The sequence below is a fragment of the Acipenser ruthenus genome, chromosome 35 (assembly GCF_902713425.1).
Source record: "Acipenser ruthenus chromosome 35, fAciRut3.2 maternal haplotype, whole genome shotgun sequence".
In the NCBI taxonomy this organism is placed as follows: Eukaryota; Metazoa; Chordata; class Actinopteri; order Acipenseriformes; family Acipenseridae; genus Acipenser; species Acipenser ruthenus.
This window is the reverse complement of record NC_081223.1, coordinates 12,223,023-12,239,917: the sequence shown is the minus strand read 5'-3', so window position 1 is coordinate 12,239,917 and position 16,895 is coordinate 12,223,023. Positions and strand designations below refer to the sequence as shown.

The 16,895-nt window shown below is 44.8% G+C and overlaps 2 protein-coding genes across 4 annotated transcripts in view; one reads left to right on the top strand and one right to left on the bottom strand.

Annotated features, from left to right (window-relative positions):
• The window catches only part of LOC131705174 (nuclear receptor ROR-alpha B-like), a 28,542-nt gene extending 26,643 nt beyond the window's left edge, over nucleotides 1-1,899 (bottom strand). The window contains exon 1 of the mRNA XM_059007426.1: nucleotides 1,815-1,899. Coding sequence (XP_058863409.1) covers nucleotides 1,815-1,890 — 76 coding nt within the window. The 5' untranslated portion in view covers nucleotides 1,891-1,899. The remainder of the gene's footprint in view (nucleotides 1-1,814) is intronic.
• A 4,553-nt stretch (nucleotides 1,900-6,452) lies between these two features.
• LOC117395160 (extracellular matrix protein 1-like) lies at nucleotides 6,453-15,699 on the top strand. Of its 3 annotated transcripts, none has more exons than XM_059007580.1 (9): nucleotides 6,453-6,664; nucleotides 8,280-8,336; nucleotides 9,436-9,474; nucleotides 10,075-10,406; nucleotides 11,835-12,064; nucleotides 12,472-12,742; nucleotides 13,448-13,665; nucleotides 13,912-13,999; nucleotides 14,569-15,699. In XM_059007580.1, the coding sequence occupies exons 1-9, from the start codon at nucleotides 6,592-6,594 to the stop codon at nucleotides 14,698-14,700; spliced, it is 1,440 nt and encodes a 479-aa protein (XP_058863563.1). In that variant the 5' UTR covers nucleotides 6,453-6,591; the 3' UTR covers nucleotides 14,701-15,699. The 3 variants fall into 3 exon arrangements, with proteins under 3 accessions (XP_058863563.1, XP_058863564.1, XP_058863565.1); XM_059007581.1 differs by having other exon boundaries at nucleotides 6,454-6,658; XM_059007582.1 differs by lacking the exon at nucleotides 8,280-8,336 and having other exon boundaries at nucleotides 6,454-6,658.
• The last annotated feature ends 1,196 nt before the right edge of the window (nucleotides 15,700-16,895 follow it).

Here is a 16,895-nt window from a genome sequence, read left to right as displayed (position 1 = left end):
CTGAGACACACACGCACACACTCTGAGACACACACGCACACACACTGAGACACACACACACACACACTGAGACACACACGCACACACACACACACACTGAGACACACACACACACACACACTGAGACACACACGCACACACACTGAGACACACACGCACACACACACACACACACTGAGACACACACGCACACACACTGAGACACACACGCACACACACACACACACTGAGACACACACACACACACACTGAGACACACACGCACACACACTGAGACACACACACACACACACACACTGAGACACACACGCACACACGCTGAGACACACACGCACACACGCTGAGACACACACGTACACACGCTGAGACACACACACACACACTGAGACACACACGCACACACACACTGAGACGCACACACACACACACACTGAGACACACACACACACACTGAGACACACACGCACACACTGAGACACACACGCACACACACTGAGACACACACGCACACACGCTGAGACACACACGCACACACGCTGAGACACACACGCACACACGCTGAGACACACACGCACACACGCTGAGACACACACACACACACTGAGACACACACGCACACACACTGAGACACACACTGAGACACACACGCACACACGCTGAGACACACACGCACACACGCTGAGACACACACGCACACACGCTGAGACACACACGCACACACACTGAGACACACCCCATTACACTGTAGTATTTACTGGCAGTAATCCCACACACTCTCTCTTTCAATTCCGCTCGATAAATGAGTTTGAAATGGGGCTCTGTGTATGACGAGAATGTTCCTAATTCAGATGAGCTTCCTTAAACAAGGGGACAGCAATACAGACAATCTCTCTCTCTCTCCCTCCCCTCTCACCCCCTCCCCTCTCCTCCTCTCCCCTCTCCTCTCCTCCACTGTGCTGTGCTGAACTCTTAGAAAAGACCTTTATCACACCTCAGCCACAAGTGATCCTTTTCTGGTTGAAATTTTTGACACCTTGGTTTTGAATTTGCACATTTGTAGAGTTTCATTGAGACCTTTGACTTTTCATGCCTGTACACACTTAGAGGGGGCGATGGCTTAGTTCAATACCATTTGCACCCGTGCAAAATCCAGCCAATTGTCTCAGACAATAGGAGAACCTTTTATAACAGTTAGTTGACCCTGTTTTTTAATATGCTTTACCAGACCTCTCTGTGCTTTACAATGCTTCCCTATGCTTTACCAGACCTCTCTGTGCTTTACAATGCTTCCCTATGCTTTACCATCCCTCTCTGTGCTTTACAATGCTTCCCTAAGCTTTACCAGACCTCTCTGTGCTTTACAATGCTTCCCTATGCTTTACCAGACCTCTCTGTGCTTTACAATGCTTTAGAATGTTCTTAAGATGCATTTTTTAAAAATGCATGCATGCAAACCAGACCGATATAACTAATAATAATAATAATAATAATAATAATAATAATAATAATAATAATAATAATAATAATGGATCCTGTCTCTCTGCGTACCGATAACCTCCACGCACGCTCAGTCATTATAAGTTGCAGTTGTAAAATCAATTGATTCTAACGTGTATGCAATGACACGACGCCTGTGTTGCGGTATCGCGTGTCTGCTGTACAGAAACCAAAAGCGCGTGCCCAAAATCAAACGTCAAAACAGACGTGACCAATGACCGAGAGCGCTGCCGAGCAACAAAACTGACCTAGTCAATAATAATAATAATAATAATAATAATAATCATCATCATCATCATTATTCTCCTCCCACTAACCTGTTTTGACTGTATCCGTCTCGTCAGCACTGACGCTAGAACTCTCCGTCACGTTACTTGAATCTTCATTTTCCATTTTCTTTCCACACACACCCCCCTCCCCTTCCAGAACTTTTTTTTATATATATACTTTCTGCCACCCCCCGTTCCCCCTCTCCCTGCTCTCCTCGCGTACTGTATATATCGGTGTTGTTGTTTGTAAGCCGCGTTGATATTCGGGTATTGCCCGGCGCGTCATGCTGTTTTGACAGGGTGACTGATGTTGTCTCTCTATCGTTCTCCACTTGCAAGATTCAATTACTGGCGTGGAACATCCCGATTTTTTTTTCTTTCCCCGGCAAGGGAAGACAAATTGAGTGCAGAGCGGAGCGTGGGATAGTCTATTTGCACAGCAATGCTGGCTATTTAGCACGCTCTTTCCACATGTATTTACATTGGTTTGCCTACATTACCTCTCTGTGCTTTACAATGCTTCCCTATGCTTTACCACACCTCTCTGTGCTTTACAATGCTTCCCTATGCTTTACCAGACCTCTCTGTGCTTTACAATGCTTCCCTATGCTTTACCAGACCTCTCAGTGCTTTACAATGCTTCCCTGTGCTTTACCAGACCTCTCTGTGCTTTACAGTGCTTCCCTGTGCTTTACCAGACCTCCCTGTGCTTTACAATGCATCCCTATGCTTTACCAGACCTCTCTGTGCTTTACAATGCTTCCCTGTGCTTTACCAGACCTCTCTGTGCTTTACAATGCTTCCCTATGCTTTACCAGACCTCTCTGTGCTTTACAATGCTTCCCTATGCTTTACCAGACCTCTCTGTGCTTTACAATGCTTCCCTATGCTTTACCACACCTCTCTGTGCTTTACAATGCTTCCCTGTGCTTTATTACAGTGTGCTGTGCGTTTACTGCGGGACACGTGTATAAGGGTTAGTCTAAAACGGTGCAGTTTGCAATACCCGGAATGCACATTTTAAACCTCCCTTCTCTTGTGTTTATGTATATGTAGAGATTGATAGAAACACAGCCGCTGTTTAAGGGTTAACCGGATAATCATTTGTAAAACGCGTCTGTTTCGGTTGTATAATCCTGTTTATAATATGGTGGATGGGAAGGAAATGCTGAACGCACAGAAAACCCAACGCCGGAAAAAATCAAATGAAACGACACAGATACTCTCGTTCTGTCATGTAACCGACGCGAGAAAGACAACGAACGAACACAGCACGTCACATCGCCGGTGTGGGGATATTTACGAAGGAAGCCGAACTGAAACTCTAGAATCCTCCCCTCTCCTCTCAAACAAGAAACCGGAGCCTGCCAGGCCAGATAAATCGAACCGCCTCCGCCACAGGAACGAGGCTCATAATAATAATAATAACAATAATAATAATAATAATAATAATAATAATAATAATTGTATTTAAACACATTTTCTGAGGGGGTTGGCAGTCAAAGAGCTGTCATGTGAACCATGGTTAGTTTGGGACGGTATATTTAATATTAGTACAGACACTAGTAGTCCCTGTTTTACATCATTGTTGCTATATATATATATATATATATATATATATATATATATATATATATATATATATATATAAGGAAAGCTGCTGTTTACCCAAAGGTGCAAAACCAAAAAGAGAAAATGTCATGTGGTTACCCAAAAATGTCAATAATTTATTTTAAAAATAAATAAATAATCGATGCTATCGGGACGTTTGGGACTCCAAGTCGTTCTTCAGCAGCGGGATGCTAAAAGCATTGCTGTAAACAAAACAAACATATATTCAGAAGCACAAAACGAAAACCGCCACTATGACGGAAACGACCCCTGAGAAAGCGAGGGCGATGGGCCTGCGTCCGCGGTTTAGCCTCAGCCCCCCCCCCCCCCCCCCCCGAGGGGCGCGCTGCTGTCGGGCACAGGAGCTGTCAACACTGTGTAAGACCGGTAAAAAAAAAACCCGCAGGGCGCTACTAAACTACAGTGAAATAAAAGACTTGACTTGTTTTAGTTCGGTCTTTCAGAATGGCGCTATCGGTTTGTATTACTGAAATCTTAACTCTGTGTGTGTGTGTGTGTGTGTGTGTGTGTGTGTGTGTTTTTTATTCGTCACATGAAAAAAAAAAAAAATTAAAAATAATATACTTAGGTACAAAGTCCCGGGCGGTGATCAAGACAGAGCCCCCCCTTCTTTTGTAATTATGTAAACTATTACGGTAAGTTTTCCTACACGATTCTCAGTTTTATATGTGTATTCCTGGAAGGCAAAAAAAGACTATATATATATATATATATATATATATATATATATATATATATATATATATATATATATAATCTTATTTGATCAGTGTTATGTAACCAACGCGTCAGTATCTTTTTTAAAAAGTCCATACCTAAATCGAAACTTCATTCATCAAAAAACCACAGCAATGTAAAGCGCGCTTTATTCTTTCGCTTATCAAAGCAAAAAAATTAATATCGTACCATAAAGCGAACGCGCACTGTTTCTCTCGCCCCATCTAACACGGGGGTGGTTTTGTAAGTTGATATGCCCAATAATAATTATTATCAAACAGGCGTGAAACATACATACTGTCAGCCATGAATCAAAAACTCGGTTTTCAGAGCCATAGTTTTACACATACACAGCGATGAGAATCAGACTCCCGCTGCACAGCAGTGTGATCCAGTCCTGGTTTCACTGTGAGTTAAATAATCAGACACACCTGAGCTTGTTACCTAGACACACTGGGGCTAATCAAGCTGGTAGCAGTGAAACCTGGACTGGGTGACACTGCTGTGCGATAGGAGTCTGATTCCCATCCCTGCAGGTTATATTTTTTAGGTATTAAAAATCGTGTCTACATTGCAAGAAATAACGTTTATTTTTAGATTCGACATATTCTCTGTCCTGACACACACCAATTAAATAATCGTCGACGGAAACCATTGCGTTCACAGATAAACAGCATTCAGTAATTGAAGCATGTCAATTGTAAACGGCCTCCATCTAGTGTTCAAACTTAAGTATTGCGCTCAGAGCGGAGAAGGCGCACGATTTTAAAGCCAGTAGCGACATCTAGCGGTTGTATGGAGGAACAATACATGCATATACATCCCTGGATATTCCTGGATAATAAATCTTTGTATTTTACGGTACGGTTAATTAGTTTTTAAATGAGCTGCCTACATATTATATTATATAAAATGGTATCGTGTATTTAGGAGGTACTGTCGTGATTACAATTTCAGTTTACTTTAAGTTTAAATGGCTTTTTAATTTTAATTCCTTTTCGACTAAAGATTTAATTTATCTTCTGGTTGCCAATTTCATTGAATAACAAATCGATTATGTTGCAAGGTGAATTTATAATAGTGACTACGTTTGTTTAATATGTTAAACCTCCTGGAGTAGAGTGTTTTAAAATAATTTTTTTTTTTTAAAAAAAAAAGCTTTACCAGACCTCTCTGTGCTTTACAATGCTTGCCTATGCTTTACCAGACCTCTCTGTGCTTTACAATGCTTCCCTGTGCTTTACCAGACCTCTCTGTGCTTTACAATGCTTCCCTGTGCTTTACCAGACCTCTGTGCTTTACAATGCTTCCCTATGCTTTACCAGACCTCTCTGTGCTTTACAATGCTTCCCTATGCTTTACCACACCTCTCTGTGCTTTACAATGCTTCCCTATGCTTTACCAGACCTCTCTGTGCTTTACAATGCTTCCCTATGCTTTACCAGACCTCTCTGTGCTTTACAATGCTTCCCTATGCTTTACCAGACCTCTCTGTGCTTTACAATGCTTCCCTATGCTTTACCACACCTCTCTGTGCTTTACAATGCTTCCCTATGCTTTACCACACCTCTCTGTGCTTTACAATGCTTCCCTATGCTTTACCAGACCTCTCTGTGCTTTACAATGCTTCTCTATGCTTTACCAGACCTCTCTGTGCTTTACAATGCTTCCCTATGCTTTACCAGACCTCTCTGTGCTTTACAATGCTTCCCTATGCTTTACCACACCTCTCTGTGCTTTACAATGCTTCCCTATGCTTTACCAGACCTCTCTGTGCTTTACAATGCTTCTCTATGCTTTACCAGACCTCTCTGTGCTTTACATTGCTTCCCTATGCTTTACCAGACCTCTCTGTGCTTTACAATGCTTCCCTATGCTTTACCAGACCTCTCTGTGCTTTACAATGCTTCCCTATGCTTTACCACACCTCTCTGTGCTTTGCAATGCTTCCCTATGCTTTACCATACCTCTCTGTGCTTTACAATGCTTCCCTATGCTTTACCACACCTCTCTGTGCTTTACAATGCTTCCCTATGCTTTACCAGACCTCTCTGTGCTTTGCAATGCTTCCCTATGCTTTACCACACCTCTCTGTGCTTTACAATGTTTCCCTATGCTTTACCAGACCTCTCTGTGCTTTACCGTGTATTAACGGTCCTTTATGAAAAAAAGTGCTGTGATTTTACGAATGGAAACGTGTATCAGCCCCTCCTCAGCAGCGATTACAGTGATACCGGTTAGTAATGTCCGTGCATAGTCGATTACAGCCCGGCTACGTAAAGGGGAGGCGACTCCGTTAGTCACAGACCGCACAATAAAGAGAACTCAGCCCGTACCAGACAACGAAGCAGCATCTGCAGTCCGTTTCAAACTCGCTTGCAAACTTGGCCATTGCAGTAAGCAACAGGACAGCGCAGACAAACAAACAAAGACCAGCCGACACATCTCACAAGGACCGCATCGGGCCGGTTCTGCTATGTCTTGGGCTCTGTTTCTCGGGACGGTTCTGCTCGCTTCCTCGCTGAAGTTTTCCGCCGCGGAAGGTAAAGGTAATACTGGCTTTTCATTCTTTCTTTCTTTCCTCAGAATTTGCCTAATGCGCAATAACTACACATTTTTAATGACTTTTTTCTTTTGTTTCCCGCTGTCTCTCTTTCATAATTAGTCTAGAATTTCTGCTGCAGGCAGGAGATTATTATTATTATTATTATTATTATTATTATTATTATTATTATTATTATTATTATTTATTTCTTAGCAGACGCCCTTATCCAGGGCGATTTACAGTCGTAAACAAAAATACATTTCAAGAATCACAGTACAAGTATTAATACAATTAAGAGCAAGATAAATACAATGACTTCGGTTCAAGCAAGTACAAGTGTGACAAAATACGATTCAATAATACAGCAGATAACCGTGTCAGTGATAGTTACATCAGGATATGATTAAATACAAAATACTACAGATTAAATAACACTTGTGACAGATTACAGTACTCTAAAGTGCAGGATTAAATGCAGTAAAATAGGGGGCCGATAAGAGCAAGTAAAGCGCATTTAAGGAAGAGTGATAAAGTGTCCAGAGGGAAAATACTTTTATCTTTCAAGGTTGTAAAAGTAAAGTCAGCGGTGCGTTATAAACCGCAGGAGGGACAGACAGCCTTGCAGAGGGAAAGTAAACATCGCGTTATATTCTAAAAACACAAGATACGCGAACTGCGTGGCGGGTCGAAATATTACAAAGGCTTTCGGGAAAGAATGTGGAATGTCAACAAACAAAACAAACAAACAAAAAAAAACATTTTAAGGAACATTTCAAAAAGTCTTTCGTAATCGCGTTGCTGTAGTGCAGCGTGCACATCGTTTGGTTAGTGAAAGGATTGTTAATAAATAACGGAGTAACAAACAGAACATCTACTGGCTGCAGACTTTGTGGCGTTTCTTATCAATATGCTTTACCAGACCTCTCTGTGCTTTACAATGCTTCCCTGTGCTTTACCAGACCTCTCTGTGCTTTACAATGCTTCCCTATGCTTTACCAGACCTCTCTGTGCTTTACAATGCTTCCCTATGCTTTACCAGACCTCTCTGTGCTTTACAATGCTTCCCTATGCTTTACCAGACCTCTCTGTGCTTTACAATGCTTCCCTATGCTTTACCAGACCTCTCAGTGCTTTACAATGCTTCCCTATGCTTTACCAGACCTCTCTGTGCTTTACAATGCTTCCCTGTGCTTTACCAGACCTCTCTGTGCTTTACAATGCATCCCTATGCTTTACCAGACCTCTCTGTGCTTTACAATGCTTCCCTATGCTTTACCAGACCTCTCTGTGCTTTACAATGCTTCCCTATGCTTTACCAGACCTCTCTGTGCTTTACAATGCTTCCCTATGCTTTACCACACCTCTCTGTGCTTTACAATGCTTCCCTATGCTTTACCATACCTCTCTGTGCTAACCCTTCTAAAAATATCTCATAGTAAAAGCACAGCAATGAGTTATAAAGCACAGTGACAGCATGGGAAACTCCTATAGCAAATGCACAGTGTAACCAGTGAGCTGCAAAGCTGAGTGTGCATGGTACACTTGTGTAGGGGAGTGTTCTGTGCATGTGAATGTACTGGAGTTCTGGAGTTGTGAGTTTGTCTTCGTGCTACATTCAGGTTCCCATGATGAAAGCCACGATATGGACCAGCGAGAGATCACCCTTGAGATCATAGGTAAGATATTGTGCGGTCTGTGACTAAAAAGGTCGCCTACCCTTTACATAACCGGGCTGTAATCGACTACGCAGGGACTTTACTAACCGGTATTACTGTAAACCGCTGCTGAGTAAGGACTGATACAAGAGTCCCTCAATGAAAGCACAGCACGGTGTAAGAAAGCACAGAGAGGTGTGGTAAAGCATCGGCAAGCATCGGAGCCATTGTTTTTGCTGGCTTCCTTGCTGTCGTGGTTTGTAGCAGTGTTTACCAGCCCGGGTTGGAGTGGGCGTGGCCAGCATTCTCACGCAGAGACAGGCTGAGTCACGCTCCGGAGGGATTGTTCTGGGAGGGAATGCTTCCCGGAATCTCTGACACACAGTCAGGGATCACTTGAACTTATTCAGTCTCTCCGACAGTATCCTACTTCCTTATTCGTTACAATGCTTCCCAATGCTTCACCATGCTTTCACTGTGCTGTGCTTTAACTGTGGGAAACGTTTATAAGGGATCTTCCAGTATTTATATATTATTATTATTATTATTATTATTATTATTATTATTATTATTATTATTATTTGTTTATTTAGCAGACGCGTTTATCCAAGGCGACTTACAGAGACTAGGGTGTGTGAACTATGCATCAGCTGCAGAGTCACTTACAACTACGTCTCACCTGAAAGACGGAGCACAAGGAGGTGAAGTGACTTGCTCAGGGTCACGCAATGAGTCAGTGGCTGAGGTGGGATTTGAACCCGGGACCGCCTGGTTACAAGCCCTTTTCTTTAAACACCTATGGAAATATATACCGTCTATATACAGCTGTATCTATATATATCTCTATAAATAAAATAGAAATAGTTTGTTTTTTTGATGTACACAAAAAGTTTAAATGATAAAAAAAAAAAAGATTTAAGAATGTTTTGGACAAGAGTACCCTTTCAGCTGTGTAGATAGATAGATAGATAGATAGATAGATAGATAGATAGATAGATAGATAGATAGATAGATAGATAGATAGATAGATAGACAGACAGGTATATATTTAATGATGTTTCACAGTGAGTTGATATGAATCCCGTGTCTCGTGTCTGTCTTCATTCCTGTGTTTCCGCAGGTCCTGACAGCATCTCTCCAGACATGTTCCAGCGAGAAGGTAAGGAGGTGGACTTCAGCTCTTTAAAAGCCACTGCTTGTGTCTCTGATAAACAGGATTGCATCTTCACATCTCTTGTCACTCCCCGTCACAGGAAATCTACACTGTCATTTTCACAATGCCGTTTCCACCCACGCTTTTCCCACAGTTATGCTATGCGTTAGTTCATACTTGTTTGTGTGTTTGTTATAACATGCTTTACCAGACCTCTCTGTGCTTTACAATGCTTCCCTATGCTTTACCAGACCTCTCTGTGCTTTACAATGCTTCCCTATGCTTTACCAGACCTCTCTGTGCTTTACAATGCTTCCCTATGCTTTACCAGACCTCTCTGTGCTTTACAATGCTTCCCTATGCTTTACCAGACCTCTCTGTGCTTTACAATGCTTCCCTATGCTTTACCACACCTCTATGTGCTTTACAATGCTTCCCTATGCTTTACCAGACCTCTCTGTGCTTTACAATGCTCCACCATGCTTTCCCTGTGCTCTATCACACTTTGCTGTGTTTTTTACTGGGGCACACGGCAAAAGCCACTCCCTCTCTTCCTCCCCTTCGCGTGGAAATCTCTTCTTTCTCGTTTCTCGTTCCCGCCCGCAGTCGACCCCCTGGAGTCGCTGGCTTTCCTGCAGCGCCCCGCGGGTGAGCCGTGCCGGGGGGTGCCGTCGTGTCGCTGGACGGAGGGCGGAGTATTTCAGCCGGCGGATCAGAGCGGCGTTCCGGAGGTCAGTTTCCCTCCCGGCCGCCCCAGTGCGGAAAACATGGGGAACGCGTGCCTGTACCGCGGACGGAGGGCCACGCACCCGCCCCACACCCTCCCGCAGACCGGATACAGTCACCTGGGACGCCGGGCCCAGGCAGTCAATTCCGTGGAGGCGGGGCTAGAACACTGCTGCGGAACCTCCGACCCGCTGTGCTGCACACGACACGCGGTAACACACTTTCATTGATTTGATATGTAGGTGTGTAAAATATACCACATTGCAACTAAGAAGGACCTGCTTTATATATATATATATATTAGGGCAGCAGTGTGGAGTAGTGGTCAGGGCTCTGGACTCTTGACCGGAGGGTCGTGGGTTCAATCCCAGGTGGGGGACACTGCTGCTGTACCCTTGAGCAAGGTACTTTACCTAGATTGCTCCAGTAAAAACCCAACTGTATAAATGGGTAATTGTAAAAATAATGTGATATCTTGTAACAATTGTATGGGAATCAGACTCCTATTGCACAGCAGTGTGATCCAGTCCAGGTTTCACAGCTACCAGCTTGATCAGCCCCAGTGTGTCTAGGCAACAAGCTCAGGTGTGTCTGATTATTAAACTCCAACACATTCTACCAATAACAAGCCCCGAAGGCTCCAGCGCAGTCAGCAGCATGTCGGGGAAGCTGGCTGGCTTTGAAGTCAAGAGCGAGACTCGACTGGCAAAGACAAACCAAAACACATCCGTCAAACCCGGCCGCGATTCAAAGACCAGCCAGCCACCGGGATTCCAAAGCACCGTTTCCAAGGAAACCCGAGCAAAAGAAGTCTAGAGAGATCAAAACAGAGCCGCTGGAAAAAAAAAAAAAAAACAGACGGAGGAAGGCAGGGAGACGTTGGCTTTACGGGTGGAAAGGCTGGGTCATTGCCAAAAGCAAATGCCTTGTCATTCAAAAAAAAAAAAAAATACAGTACAGCGGCCTGACACAGATTCTTTAGAGGCAGGTGCTGCGACCAGTATCCCTTATGAAAGATCCCCACAGTAAAAGCACAGCACAGTGTGATACAGCACAGTATGGCAAAGCATAGGGAAGCATTGCAAAGCACAGAGAGGTCCGGTAAAGCATAGGGAAGCATTGTAAAGCACAGAGAGGTCTGGGAAAGCATAGGGAAGCATTGTAAAGCACAGAGAGGTCTGGTAAAGTATAGGGAAGCATTGTAAAGCACAGAGAGGTCTGGTAAAGCATAGGGAAGCATTGTAAAGCACAGAGAGGTCTGGTAAAGCACAGTGAATGCATGGTAAAGCACAGAGAGGTCTGGTAAAGCATAGGGATGCATTGTAAAGCACAGAGAGGTCTGGTAAAGCATAGGGAAGCATTGTAAAGCACAGAGAGGTCTGGTAAAGCATAGGGAAGCATTGTAAAGCACAGAGAGGTCTGGTAAAGCATAGGGAAGCATTGTAAAGCACAGAGAGGTCTGGTAAAGCATAGGGAAGCATTGTAAAGCACCGAGAGGTCTGGTAAAGCATAGGGATGCATTGTAAATAAATAAACAAATACATTTAATAGCTTATGTTGTAAATAACGTCGTACAGTTTTGCATTGGCCCTGTCTTTCTGCTATCTAATGCTGTCTGCTTTCTGCATTGCTCCCCCTAGTGGATGGAAGCGCTGCAGCAGTTCTGTCTGGAGGAGTCGTCGATTAAGACCAGGCAGTATCATTGCTGCTTGAAGCAGGGAGAGGAGAAATGGGGGTGCTTCCAAAAGGACGCCCCCAACCCTGGCTACAACCCCACAGGGCCGGAGGTCGAGGGCGCCCAAGGGGGGGCCAAGAAGTCTGAAGGCGCCCCCCTGTTACGATTTTCCTGGAACCCCCAATTCTGCAACAGGTCAGTTTGGGGAAAAAAACACAGGCGACAAAACAGAAAGTTAAACTCGGGGGTCCAGCGGCTAGAGAAAGGGGTCTCGATACCAGGAGGTTCAAATGCAGCTCAGCCACTGACTCCCTGTGTGTGTGCGTGTGTGCGTGTGTGCGTGTGTCTGTGTGTGTGTGTGTGTGTGTGTGTGTGTGTGTGTGTGACCCTGAGCAAGTCACTGAACCTCCTTGTGCTCCGTCCTTCGGATGAGACGTCAAACAAACGAGCTCCTATTGGAAGTGACTCTGCAGCAGCAGCAGCAGTTGTTGATGATGCAGAGTTCACCCCCCTGGTCTCTGTAAATTGCTTTGGATAAAAAGAGTCTGCTAAATGACTAATTCATAATAATAATATTAATCATAATCTCTTGTCCCCTCTAGTGAGAGCAAGGCGGTACTGCAGCCCAGGGGTGCCCGTGGGTCCCAGCTAGACCTTCCCAAACTGAGCTTCCCTCCCGGCAGACCCTCCCCCTCCAACCTGCGCAACGCATGCAAACTGCGCAAGCTCCGCCCCTGGTACCCACCCAAGTGCCTGCCCAGCAGCGGGTATGGCTGGTTCCTGCGCCAATCAAAGGCCATCAACCGCATGGAGGCGGAGCTTAAGAAGTGCTGCAAAGTGGGGACGGAGGTGTTGAAATGCGCAGACAGCAAGGTAAAATACTGAGAGACAGTGAAAGCATGGTAAAGCACAGAGAGGTCTGGTAAAGCATAGGGAAGCATTGTAAAGCACAGAGAGGTCTGGTAAAGCATAGGGAAGCATTGTAAAGCACAGAGAGGTCTGGTAAAGCATAGGGAAGCATTGTAAAGCACAGAGAGGTGTGGTAAAGCATAGGGAAGCATTGTAAAGCACAGAGAGGTATGGTACAGCATAGGCAAGCATTGTAAAGCACAGAGAGGTCTGGTAAAGCACAGAGAGGTCTAGTAAAGCATAGGGAAGCATTGTAAAGCACAGAGAGGTCTGGTAAAGCATAGGGAAGCATTGTAAAGCACAGAGAGGTCTGGTAAAGCATAGGGAAGCATTGTAAATCACAGAAAGGTGTGGTAAAGCATAGGGAAGCATTGTAAAGCACAGAGAGGTCTGGTAAAGCATAGGGAAGCATTGTAAAGCACAGAGAGGTCTGGTAAAGCATAGGGAAGCATTGTAAAGCACAGAGAGGGGTGGTAAAGCATATTTAAAAAAGACGTAAAACCAAGCTCCTATTGGAAGTGACTCTGCAGCAGCAGCAGCAGCAGTTGTTGATGATGCAGAGTTCACCCCCCTAGTCTCTGTAAGTCGCTTTGGATAAAAGCGTCTGCTCAATGACTAATAATAATAATAATCAGGGCTGTTTCTGTGCTCTCTGGCGCCCTCTTGCAGTGGAGGGAGGTGATGGACAGTTACTGTGTTCAGGAGCTCTCTCTGAAGACGACTCACCATCCTTGCTGCTCTGAGACCGGGGATCCCCGATACCTGTGCTTCGCTGGGGACGCCCCGTACCCCAAATACGACCGTGAGATCACCAACATCAGCCTGGCGCGCCTCACCCCCAGCGCCATGCAGACCCTCTGCGCGCCGCACAGACTGCTGTCCAGGAGGTGAGGAGGACCCGGGTTCAACTACCATGGCAATTCCAGCAGCATCGGGTTTGCTGAAATGGAATTAAGAGTTACAGTGTGATTTTTGTTTGATTTAAGACTATGCTGGAGTAACTGCAGCTCAGACTGCGATTGTAATTTAAAATGACAATTCCAGCAGCATTCTGCGCTGCTTGTGCAATTTTTTCTGTTGCAATCTTGCTGCAGTAATCACAGCCCTAATTATAGTTCTGTTGTTTGATGCAGGTTCTCTGTGCCCTTGCTGGTGGGGAGGCTGAGGGAGCAGTGCTGTGGACTAGCGGAGACTGAGAGGGTGCGCTGTGCAGAGAGAGAGGTGAGAGAGAAGGGAGGGGGAGAGGGAGAGAGGGGAGAGGGTGCGCTGTGCAGAGAGAGAGAGGAGAGAGAAGGGAGGGGGAGAGGGGAGAGGGTGCGCTGTGCAGAGAGAGGTGAGAGAGAAGGGAGGGGGAGAGGGGAGAGGAGAGGGTGCACTGTGCAGAGAGAGAGGTGAGAGAGAAGGGAGAGGGAGAGGGGAGAGGGTGCGCTGTGCAGAGAGAGGTGAGAGAGAAGGGAGGGGGAGAGGGTGCACTGTGCAGAGAGAGAGGTGAGAGAGAAGGGAGGGGGAGAGGGTGCACTGTGCAGAGAGAGAGGTGAGAGAGAAGGGAGGGGGAGAGGGGAGAGGGGAGAGGGTGCGCTGTGCAGAGAGAGAGAGGAGAGAGAAGGGAGGGGGATAGGGAGAGAGGGGAGAGGGTGCACTGTGCAGAGAGAGAGAGGAGAGAGAAGGGAGGGGGAGAGGGGAGAGGGTGCGCTGTGCAGAGAGAGAGAGGGGGGAGGGGGAAAGCGAGAAAGAGGACTCAAGTTTTTACCAGTTTCAACTCTTCAAACTAACCCTCCCTTGTATTCCAGAAAGAGGCCATGTGTCAAACTGACCACACATCTCCAAATGACAAGCATCCATTCTGTACCCATAGCAACAAGCTGCATGCAGTTCCCATAGCAACCGCCATGGCAACGCAAGCCATGAAGTGTCCACTTTAAGAAGCAGCAGCAGCAGCAGCAGCGAAGGATCCCGGAGCCATGATTTCTGATTTTCCACTTGGGCAGGATCGGGTGGAACGAGATGGAATTACCCGCACATCAGTGGGTCGGCAGGAAGTTAGATTTTCGGTTCTGGGGTCGGTCTTTAATTACAAATTGCAATTCCAATTCCAGCGCTGCTTCGCTCCATTACAGATTCCAGTTACAAACGCTGCTGCTGTAATTACAATGCGAATTACAAGGGTGCTGAAAAGAGGTGAACGACGACACACACACACACACACACACACACACACACACACACACACACACACACACACACACACACACACACACACCCTCACACACACACACACACACACACACACACACACAGTCACATGTGCTACACTGAATGTATTCTAAATAACATCATCTTCATCATCATCATCAATCATCATCTTCATCATCAATCATCTTCATCAATCATCTTCATCATCATCATCATCATCATCATCAATCATCTTCATCAATCATCTTCATCATCAATCATCTTCATCATCATCATCAATCATCTTCATCATCATCATCTTCATCATCAATCATCATCTTCATCATCCATCTTCATCGTCCATCATCATCTTCATCATCTTCATCATCCATCTTCATCGTCCATCATCATCTTCATCAATCATCAATCATCTTCATCTTCTTCATCATCTTCATCTTCTTCATCATCTTCATCATCCTCATCATCATCATCCTCCTCCTCCTCCTCCTCATCATCATCATCATCTTCATCATCCTCAATCATCTTCATCATCCTCAATCATCTTCATCATCATCATCATCTTCATCAAATATAATTCAGTCTCTTTCCTTTCTGCTGCTCCCCCAACCCCTTTACCTTATTAAAACGCTTGGAATCGTTCACAGTCGTTCAGGTATTCACAGAGAATTCAATTTTTTACTTTATTTTTCCCACCTCTGTTTTGCTAAATAAAAGTATATTTTCTTGTATTGTGTGTTGCTTTCATAAATATGAAACGGTGTCTACGTCACTTTGAGTTCAAGTCTGATTTTCTGGTTGTGCGTGCGTGTGCGTGCTGGTGAAATGTGCGTGCGTGTGCGTGCTGGTGAAATGTGCGTGCGTGTGCGTGCTGGTGAAATGTGCGTGCTGGTGAAATGTGCGTGCGTGTGCGTGCTGGTGAAATGTGTGTGCGTGCTGGTGAAATGTGCGTGCGTGTGCGTGCTGGTGAAATGTGCGTGCGTATGTGCGTCGGTGTGGGTGTTTGGTGAAAAGTATCTTGCATTGTGTTTCAAATAAAGTATGACTTTCAGAACAGCCACAGGCAAAATGAGAAAGGTAATTTAGTGTTACGTTTATTTAGCTAGATTTATAGCTACTTTTTATGTCACATAAAATGTATTTAATATAATGTAAAACATTTTTAACTAGGCTTATATTAAACTCCATAGTGAATACAGTACTGTACCAGGGGTGTCCAATCCTGGTCCTGGAGGGCGATGTCCCTCCTGGCTTTTGTTGCAACTGTGCCCTAAATTACTTAATTGGACCAATCAAGCCCTTATTAGAAGCTCAATTGGTCCAATTAATCAATTTAGTGTACAGTTTGAACAAAAACCAGGAGGGCATTGGCCCAACACCAAACAATTACCAACAGTGTCCGCCAGGGGGCAGGAATGTTCCTTTGTTCAACCGTATGCAAATATATTATGAAGACCCCAGAGATGAAACCTGTTTAGCTCAATCCAGACGGTTGTCATGCTGATGCGCTGGGGGGAGACCGCACTGTGGTTGATCCCCGGAGCCAGCATCGCAGCCGCTGTGTGCTGATGCGCTGGGGAGGCAATAAGCTGATCCCTGGAGGCAGCATTACACTTCAGCCATCAACACCAGACAGAAGGATATCTACATCATCATATGGAAGGAAACGTAAATGGATGGAGACACAGATGGATCACATTAGTTTACTGTAAAGCTACGTCTTAGTTGGTGCTTATCTTGGCGAGAGCCGAGTTCAAATCAGCATGAAGTTTTAACATCTACTCTCGTGTAATGGAAATCAGGACATTATTATTATGACTGTTATTAAATTAATTATTTATACACTATTTTAGTTTTTCGTGTTCGTTCAGTGTACAGAATGTTTAAATGCAATTATATATATATATATATATATATATATATATAT

Bases quoted from the DNA above. Each gene is read 5' to 3' on its own strand.
- LOC117395160 (XM_059007580.1), top strand. From the start codon at position 6,592: ATGTCTTGGGCTCTGTTTCTCGGGACGGTTCTGCTCGCTTCCTCGCTG. The intron at 6,665-8,279 runs GTAATACTGGCT...TGCTACATTCAG, and splicing joins TTCCGCCGCGGAAGGTAAAG to GTTCCCATGATGAAAGCCAC. The intron at 12,743-13,447 runs GTAAAATACTGA...GCCCTCTTGCAG, and splicing joins TGAAATGCGCAGACAGCAAG to TGGAGGGAGGTGATGGACAG.